General features: G+C 46.9%; 1 protein-coding gene across 2 annotated transcripts in view; it reads left to right on the top strand.

Moving 5' to 3' along the window:
• The first annotated feature begins 1,838 nt into the window (after positions 1-1,838).
• TMEM128 (transmembrane protein 128) overlaps positions 1,839-9,826 on the top strand; it is a 10,870-nt gene continuing 2,882 nt past the window's right edge. Inside the window, exons 1-3 of one of the 2 annotated variants that reach the window (XM_011229968.3) lie at positions 1,839-1,996; positions 3,484-3,625; positions 7,842-8,000. In XM_011229968.3, coding sequence (XP_011228270.2) covers positions 1,900-1,996; positions 3,484-3,625; positions 7,842-8,000 — 398 coding nt within the window. In that variant the 5' untranslated portion in view covers positions 1,839-1,899. The remainder of the gene's footprint in view (positions 1,997-3,483; positions 3,626-7,841; positions 8,001-9,826) is intronic. The other variant, XM_034672132.1, reaches the window with a different exon arrangement.

The following is a 9,826-nucleotide window of genomic DNA, read 5'->3' as shown; positions in this document are numbered from 1 at the left end:
CATTAAATACTGGACCTTTTCCAATCTGCTTTTAAGTATCATCAATATGGTGTGTGAGCAGTGCCATTAAAAATATCAGGAGAAAAAGGCTGAAAGGATTTCAGATCCAAATACAAAGACCCTGAAACCATCAAAGGGGAAACCGGATCTGACCTGAACATACTACATATGGAAACCCTGGAATTGCTGTGATGCTCTGGGGAATATTCAGTTACAAGGGAGACCCAGCACTGACCTTTTTGCAAGGAGACAATCAACAGAAGACTGCATTTGATAGGAGGAATTCACTTCCTGTTGACAAGGCTTCTAACCCTGTACAAGAGAGAAAAGAGGTGAGGGCAAAGACCTCAGTTGGCTTCGAATTGATGAACCCTGGTTCTTGAGGAGTCTGAAAAGAAGAAGAAAAAACAAAACCAAACAAAAAAGGAAGTACTGTGTAGAAAGGCCATATGATCTGCCCAGCTGTTACATCCTTTGCTCCTACGAGTTTGCTAGAAAGGCTGAAGGAATAACAGAAGTCAGCCAGCAGAAACTTGACATTCTTCTCCTGAATATTTATTACATCTCTTCTGCAAATATTCACGACATATAGGAGATACCAGAGTGCCTACTAATTCAAATGTTACTTCCTGGGTGGATTTCTGGGCTATCCACCCCTGTATTCAAGCCACCTCAAGCCACTCTCCCTGCTGTCCACACTCCCGGCAGAGCACACTGCCCTTTATTTGGTGCCCCCAGAACCCCACATAGGGTATTTCTATTATGGCTTTGTATTGAAATTGACTCCTCCACTAGATTCTAACTCATCTCTGTCCCCAGCACTTTAGTGGATACAGCCGCTCAGAAAATGCTGCCTGAATTAATAAAAACGCTTCTGTACATTTATAAACACTGCACTACACTGTAGTAGGTCTCTGCGGTCATCTTTGGTCCAGGAGCTCCTCAACCGCAACATCATGGCTTATTCATCTTTATCTCCATTGCCCAGCACGGTGCCTAACAGTGCCCAGCAAACAGCAGGTGCTCAGTAATCATGTTTCAATGGTTAAGCACAAAATTTCTCAACACGTGATGCGTAGGGAGGGGTAGGAGAGTAATAAATGGGACTACTGATGGAGGAAAGCTTGTGAATTCGTGACCCAGTCTTTTCTGGTTGATGAGCGCGATGGGAATCTGCAGTTCTCTGGGCAAGTACAAATTTGGCTCCCACGTTTCTGGCGGGAGCAATTTCTCACGAGTCAGAAGGAGGGGGCTAACATGAACCACACAGGGATGCTTCCCACTTAAACCCCACAACAGATCCATGGCATAGGCAGGTATAACCCCCGTGGTGCCGAGGACGATACAGGCCCAGAGAAGTTTCTCTCTTGCCCAAGCCCATCCAAGCGGAAGCGGCCCCGGCCCGAGGCTCGGCAGCAGGCACCAGGGACTGGCCCGCTGGCCTTTCCTTCTCCTGGGGCTGCTTTTGGCCCTTTAAGTCTAGCGGGGAGACTCCTGAAAAGGAGGACCAGGAAAGAAACCGGGGTGCTAAGATGCTTTGGGCACAGGGGACTCAGAGGAGGCTCGGGCCACAAAGAGCCGAGGGAAAGAGGCGGCGCCGCTTAGCCTGACAGGCAGTCAGCAGCATTGGTTAAGCTTGGTCCCTCTGGGCTTCCGTAGGTCCGAATCCACGTGGGATATCTTCGGCGGGGGCAGGAACAGTATTTTGAAATTCAAATCATGTTTGCATGCTCGAACTCGGAGGTTGCGAAGCCAACCCCAGCCTAGATGCTCGCCAACTAAAACCGCGAAGACTACATAATCCCCACCCCTCACAGTAGCAGACACCTCTGTCGGGGATGCGATGGCGGAAGTTCCTGTGGTTGCGTCACTTCCGTCGCGTTTCTGGGCAGTGCCAAGATGGATGCTCCGCGGGCCCGGGAGCAGCTCCGGCGGCGATACCTGTTCCCGCCGGACACCGAGGCCCCGCTGGACAGCGAGGGCTACGCCGGGCCGGGTGAGGCGCTCCCCCGGGCGCGCCCCGAGCCGCGCCGAGGTGGCCGGAGTCGAGGTGCCCGGAAACGGCCGGCTCCGCGGGCCTCCCGCAGCCTTGTCCTGGCAGGAGGGACCGGGTTTCGTTTTTCAAGGCTTGCCGAGTAGTTTTGCAAGTCGGGTATTTAGCTTCATAAAAGATTCCTAGTGATCGAGTAGTCCCGCGCATCTTCATCCCAGCTGCGCTTCAGGATTCCCAGGAAAGCTGGTTTAACACCTGTTTGGTAATACCCATTAAAATAAAAATATCCGATTGTATTTCTAAGAATCTACCAAAGAATCATACTCATACCAAACCTCAGCATTGCTTGTAATAGCGAACGACTGAAAACATCTAATTGCCCATCAGCAGAGAGCTGGTTAAATACATTTTGGTTGTATTCATACATGACACAGCAGGCAGACTTTTTTCTTTTTAACCAGTGCGAATAATTTTCAAAGGGAGGCGCAGGACAAAGTATGGTATGCCACCATTTGGGTACAAACCTGGTAACTGTCTTATGTGTTCACATGTAAATGCATAGACTATGGAAGAATTCATAGAAGTTGATATTGGTAATTGCTTTGGTTGAAAAACTAGGGTTAAGGATAGGAGAAAGAGATTTTATTTTAGATCTTTCTGCCTGTATGTTGTAAATCATGTGCATTTATTACCCTTTTAAAAATAAACAGAAAACATCGTGCTCAGGCATGTGTATTTATAAATTTTGAGGCTATCTCCTGGAATTTGTATTATGAATACGCCTCCTGGGGATTCTGATAGTTTGCTAAAGGTTGGGGACCTCAGATGTGTTCCAGTGGTTCTCATAAGAACTGAGAGAGAGGGCATGGCACTCATCTGGGGAACTTGTTAGAGATAACTCATCAGACCCAACCCCAGCCACCTTTCCTTTCAGATTGGGTCTCAAATGGAAGAAACTTGATTTGTCCATCACCTTCTAGACAGTACTGTGCCAAGACTAGACCTCCCATGTGCTCTTGCCACTTTTGAGCTGCCTCAAAAGGTTGTGTTCATTCGCAATAATTAAAATACGTAGTTGAAAGTAGTATTTTGGGGGAAATTACAAGTCCATTTTGTGCTGTAATGTCTGCTGTCTGCATTTTTCTTAATTAACAAGACTGCTTTCCTAGGCAACATATGAAGCATAATACTAAAATTTTACACTACCAGATGGTGTCATTCTTTCCAAAAGATGATAATAATTGTAAATTTGATTTTAAAATTCATTTACAGGGAAAAAGTTGCCTATACTGAACATGTTTTATAGGAGTTGCCTATTAATTATTTCTGCATATATAAACTTATTTGGGTGGTTGTACAGAAGAAATTGGTACTCTAATTGGAGAGTTTTTGGAAAGCTCCAGGAAATTATTTTACCATCTTAAAATAGATGTTCTTTTTCCTCATAAATTTATGGTAACTTGATAAGTTAAAATCTCCCTTATTTGCAGAAGCCTCTACAGCTGTTGAAAAAAAGGAGAAGCCTCTTCCAAGACTTAATATCCATTCTGGATTCTGGATTCTGGCATCCATTGTTGTGACCTACTACGTTGATTTCTTTAAAACCATTAAAGAAAACTTTCACACTAGTAGGTGAGAAAACTTTATTGCTTCATAAGTTAAGCACCATCCTCTTATTTTTCATGTTCTGTTTTGTCAGTTGAATTTTGCTTAAAAGCTCTTACTCCTGTCAGGCACGTGTTGGAGGTACTAGTGATACAAAGGTGAATAAGTNTTAAAACCATTAAAGAAAACTTTCACACTAGTAGGTGAGAAAACTTTATTGCTTCATAAGTTAAGCACCATCTTATTTTTCATGTTCTGTTTTGTCAGTTGAATTTTGCTTAAAAGCTCTTACTCCTGCCAGGCACGTGTTGGAGGTACTAGTGATACAAAGGTGAATAAGAGAGTGTGTGCTTCGGACACGTACAGCAGAACGGTTGAGCCTGGAAAGTATTTCAGTGTGCCTTTCAGCACAAGTGTGTTGTAGGATGGCAAAGGTAGTGAATTTAAGAACCTAATCCATTTGTAGAAGATGGAAGAAGAAAGATTCTGCCTGGCTCTCTTTCTGAAGATAGAGCTCAGAAGCACTGGGAGGAGAGGTGAGGACTGTGGTGGGCGAGAGCAGAGTCTCAGAGCTTGTTGGCAGACAGTGGTTACAGCTAACAAGCTAACTGCGGAAAGTGATTGAGTTAGAGTTTATGTCACTCAAGGGAGGAGTTGGGAGCTGATGTCAAATCATCAGTCATTCAGGAGGATTGGGATTTCTTTGGTATGATCTCAGGAGCTGACATGCGGGACAAGGTTGTAAATCAGACCTGAGTCCTCACTGAACTGGGAGAGTGTTCTGGAGGCCCCCCCATAGCCGAACAAAGAGGGGGAGATGTTGATGAGCGTTGGAGCTGGCATCGGGAGGGGGGTGGTTTGCATAGGATGCGAACACAGTTCTTGACAAGGAGCAGCAGGGCTAGAAGGATGTGGGTAGGACTGTTTGATCCCATGTTATCTTCTCTTCAGTGGTCTTCAGGAAGAGCGGTGACTGCTGGAGGGAGAGCCAGGAGATGTATGCAGTCAGGAGAAAGGAGGCATGTGGGACTTTACTTAAACTGTTGGAGGGAAGAAGCTTGTTCTCCCTTTCCTCATTCCCATGAGCTGGTACTTTCCTTAAACACTCCCATCTTCCTGCCCTTTGCCCTTCTTGCTCCTTCCCTGGCTGAGTTTGAGTTGAAGAACCAGACATGGGTCTCTCAGCACCCTCTTTTCTTAGGAGCCGGCTGCCCGTGGGAAGCACATGGGCATCTGCTTTTCTCTGCTATGATTTCTGGGGGCAGCCCCGACATGCGAGGGTCTCTAGGTTTTCACAGCTTGGAGCCTGACAGGTGTGTCTGGTCACCAGAGCCATCTTCCCGTAGCTCTGTCAGTAAAAAAAAAAAAGCGGACAGTTGACCTCATCAGCCTAACTCATTTGTGTCTCTCAGCTGGTTTAGAACCTGGGCTGGGAAAAGAGATAATGGTTACTTTGCACACTAGCAGTGGCCACTGCCTCTGTTATTCACGTATGTCATGAGAGCCGAGATGTGTTCGGCTGTGGTGACAGTGATGAATAAGGCACATTTCTAGCCCCTCACCAGTCCCTTCTGGGCCAGGCCAGATAAATCCGTCAGGCGGTGTGTGCTGTGTAAGTTTATGCACAGGATTTACCTCTTTGTCTCCTTACATTAAGTATTCTCACTAGTTTAGGGATCTGGTGAGGTAAGGGATAATTGGTTACACGTAAAAGGTGCTGGGGGCACCGGCAGGAGTAAGTCGAATGCCCAGGAGCACACGCGGTCATGTGGCAGAGCCAGGACTTGGAACCTGGAGCCAGGACTTGGAACCTGGAGCCAGGTCTTAGAAGTTGCAGGCCTGGCCTCAAAAAAGTGTCCCCTTAGAGCAAAAAGACATGAACGGATACTCAAAGGCTGAGGGTTTTGAGTAGCACTGGATTCTTGCCGAGGGCCTCAGTAAGCAGTGGGGAGTTGGAGCAGCCGTGGGATGAGAGCAGTACCCAAGAGGGAGTGTGCGCCGCGATCTGCTTTCTTGCAGATGGTTATTCCTCTGATAGCAGAGGTCATTGCTTATTTCTTGCCCAGCTTTTAGCCCAAGTTCAGAAGTTTGAGGCATTAGGGTTCTTTAAATCTGTGCAAGGTTAGGGGCGCCTGGATAGCTCAGTTGGTTGAGTGTCTGACTTTTTCGGCTCAGGTCATGGTCTCAGGGTTGTTAAGATCGAGTCCTGCGTCGGGCTGTGTGCTGAGCATGGAGCCTGCTTAAGATTCTCTCTGCTCTTCCTTCCCCACACACCACTGCCCCAGCTTGCGTATGCTTTCTCTCTCTTTAAAAAAAAAATTAAATCTATGCAAGATTTAATTAATTAAATCTATGCAAGATTTAATTAATTAAATCTATGCAAGATTGTGTGTTCAAAGACAGGAGAGACAGGTCGACATTAAAGTGAAACATCACGATGCTTTGGAAACTCAATTTTTAGGAAACTGCTGGTCGTGTGTAGGAACTGAGGAGCTGATTAAAACTACAATGAAAATTACCATCCCAGATGCCTGGGCTCTTCTTCAGACCCACCAGGCTGGATCCTGGGAGACTGGGGCGAGTTAGCTTCCTCTGGGAATGGTGCAGGGACTCTTGCTCAGCCAGGGCTGAGGGCCGCTGACTAGCAGTGCCGTTTCAGTTCAGGCAGGTTCCATCCTCTGCCAATCGGGACCCCGTGGCCTTGCNGGAAACTGCTGGTCGTGTGTAGGAACTGAGGAGCTGATTAAAACTACAATGAAAATTACCATCCCAGATGCCCGGGCTTTTCTTCAGACCCACGAGGCTGGAACCTGGGAGACTGGGGCGAGTTAGCTTCCTCTGGGAATGGTGCAGGGACTCTTGCTCAGCCAGGGCTGAGGGCCGCTGACTAGCAGTGCCGTTTCAGTTCAGGCAGGTTCCATCCTCTGCCAATCGGGACCCCGTGGCCTTGCTAGGATTCCGTATGAAGTTAAAAGTGGACGAACAGGAGGATCCTGACCAAGCAAGGAGGTCACAGATTAACGGTGTTCCTCAGCCTTTGTTAGCATCCCCTGAGGAGTCTCTACAAGCCGTGTGACTCCCGATCGCCCCTTACGTGCTCCGTGAATCTCTGCATGAAGCAGAAAGAGTAAGGTCACTTCCTCACTTGAGGGGCAACGTCGCCCCTGTTGAGAATGCACACTCTAGCGGAAGAGAGGTCTTTGAAGACCTCTTTAAGAGGAACATGGAAATATTTTTCTTCACAGGTACCCTCAGTGGAATAGTGATGATTGCCGCTGGGCATTAAGTGTGTGGGAAGCACTTTTCTGAGCGACTGTGTGATTCTCACAGCTGTTCCATGAGTCCTGGTAACGTTTCCAAAGCTCCGTGAGGTTAAGTACTTTGCCCAGAGCCACCAAGCGGGTCCTGCTGCAGCTGAGATCCAAATCCAAAGCGGCTGATGTGAAAGGCTGTGCTCTCCCGCTTCTCATCATTAATCCCAGAACCCAGCGTCATAAAATGCCTTAGAGGAATCTGGAACTTTGCCACGGTTGGAAGTACACTCACTGCCTGTGTGACTTGACTGTTCCAAGCCCCCCCTCCTCTCGTCCCCATGGAGAAGTGAAAGATAATGGGGACATTAGGAGACGGGAAAAGGGCTTCGTTCCCCAAATCTGGCCTCCTCCCCGACCAGCAGGGGCGAGGAGGCTGCCCTCACATGCAGAGTCGCTCTTGGGTAGAATGAGAAGTGAGAAAAAGCCACTGCCCCTCGGAGGGTTGGAGCTCTTCTCCAAATGGGTGTGTCTCCCCAAGAAACCTGTTGGGAGAGGCAGTTCGAAGAAACCGTCTTCCAAATTGATGGTCAGTATTCCCAGAAGCCCTCCTTGACTTGCAGGAGTTCATGGTCCCTGTTTCTTACTCTCACACTCAAATCCGCAGAAAGAGACAGAAAACTGCTGTCCCTCCCGCATCGTGAAAGCAGACGCGTCGCCGTGAGCTCCCTTATGCTTTGGGTGGTGAGCAGCACACGCGTGTTTAAATCCGCACTTTCTTCCTGCTGCGCGTGCTGGCCTCCTCCTGTCTCGCCCCGCCTCCCAGTAGATAGACACCTGGGGAAAGCTGGGACTCAGGAGCTGGGCTTTCTCTGGGCCCCTTGCCCAGCTGCTACTCTCCATCCAATCTGTTAGACTGTCCCTGAAAAGGTTTAAGACACGTGCTGCCTTGCTAAGTGCTGTCAACCCTGCTGTCACTTTTGTCTCTGCAGCTGGTTTGCTGTGGGCGGTGCCCTGCTGCTCATCAGCCTGTCGATCGCATGTTACTGCATCCTCTACCTGGAGTGGTGCCGTGGGATTGAGGATTACGATGTCAGGTATCCCACCCTGATACCTGTCACGACTGCTACTTTTATTGCGGCCGGGATTTGGTAAGTTAACTTTGAAGTGACTCACAGGAGTAAAACGGTGTCTGATCGGTGTTCATGTACGTGGTACAAAACTTAAAGGAAAGGAGTAACGGGAAAATGGCCTCCTGTCATTGCTGGTCTCGGAGTCCCTTTCCAGTAGGACCTTTCTTTACGTATTTAGCTATTTAATACACAAATGGTGACGTGCTGTATATCGTCTGCATTTTGCTTTTTCAGTCATTTTCACTGTGAAATCTAATACACACAGAAAGTGGAAAAACCTAAATTGTACAGTTGAACAAGTTAAGAGATGCGTTGGCGAAAGCCCACCCAGGTCAAGAGGGAGAACGAGCCAGCCCCGGAATCCCTTTCTGTCCCCCGCTCCCTCCCCAGGCGCCGTCCTTCCTGCCCAGGGACAGACACTGCCCTGATCTGTGTGGGACTTGATTTCTTTTGCATCTCTTAGATGCTCTGTTTTCGTTTTGTCTGTTTTTGAACTTTATAGAAATGGATCCGTATATTGTGTATTCTTTTACCTTTGGCTATTTGCACACAATACTATGCACGCTGTTTATTATGCTCGCGCTCAAAACTTCAGAAACAAATGGAAAGCTGCTGTCTTTCCTGTATCGGGAAAGAAACCGCGTCTCCATGAGCGCAGTTGTGGTTTGGACAGGGCTTTGTGGGGTGTGTGCAAAGCCGCACTTTGGCTCCTGCCATGTGTCTCAGTCTCATCCCGTCTCAGCCCATCTCCCGTTGGCTCTGCATCGTGTATCACGGCTGCTCACTGTGGGGTGGCATTCTGGCCTGTCGCAGAATCCCCCTTTATCGGCTCTACTGTCGATGGCATTGGGACTGTTTCCAGCTTGGTGTTACTAAGGGTGCTGTTACCATGGTGGAACAGGACTCTCGTGCACACGTGCACACGTGTGTTGGGTGTGCATCTGCTCACACGTGTACGTACACGTCTCTAGAGGCGAAGTTGCTGCCTTACAGGTTGTACATACCCCAGTTTCAGTAAATATGCCACTGCTTTTCCAAAGTGACCTTTTTTTTTTAATGGAGCCATATAGTTGATAATTCTTCCATCTGGGTACGTACAGATGTGCCTTATTGTTTTGAATTGTTACATAGTTACCATTACATAGACATAACCAGGATTTCTTTAACCCGCTCTCTTGTTGGATTTAGAGTTGTTCTTACTGTTTTGCTGCTATAAAAACACCATAGTGTCCTCCTTTTTCATAGTTATTCGATGAAAAACATTGATTTTTTTTAATGTGTATAAAAGTATACTTGCTTACGAAAGAAAAATCTATTACAGAAAAACACAAAGGAAATAAATCACCATGATCTTGCCAGGCAGAGAGAAACCACTCTTTATATGTTGTGTATATTCCTGTAGCTTTTTTCCTTTTTCTGTGCTAATTGAATTTTGATTTTGGAAAAACCACATACTTTCGTGCATGTTCAGTTTAAATGCATGTTTTTTATGATGAATTTTCTGTAGTTGACGTTTAAGGGTATTGACACGTGTGGACGTGGCTAACCCTCCTGTGACGGGGGTGGACAGGTGTGCTCTTTTATATTAGAAGAGTAAGATCACCCCGGAAATGTTGGTTTTTAGAACAGTGGGATTATGGCTGTTTAAAGTTCTGTTTATCAAACTGTTACACATTAAAATCTTAATTTAACTGACTATAGTTTTCACTAATTAACTTTTGCTTCTACAAATTCAGTCCCTAAAAATCAGTTGCACTTAGAAGCTGTCTCATTCTTGCCTTGGTGACAGGAAAATAGTGTTTTTCTCAATAGGAAATTTTATTAACGTTTCTTTTTTTTTTTTT

Source organism: Ailuropoda melanoleuca, chromosome 11 (assembly GCF_002007445.2).
Source record: "Ailuropoda melanoleuca isolate Jingjing chromosome 11, ASM200744v2, whole genome shotgun sequence".
In the NCBI taxonomy this organism is placed as follows: domain Eukaryota; kingdom Metazoa; phylum Chordata; class Mammalia; order Carnivora; family Ursidae; genus Ailuropoda; species Ailuropoda melanoleuca.
The sequence above is the reverse complement of the archived record's forward strand: the minus strand, read 5'-3'. Positions and strand labels throughout refer to the sequence as shown.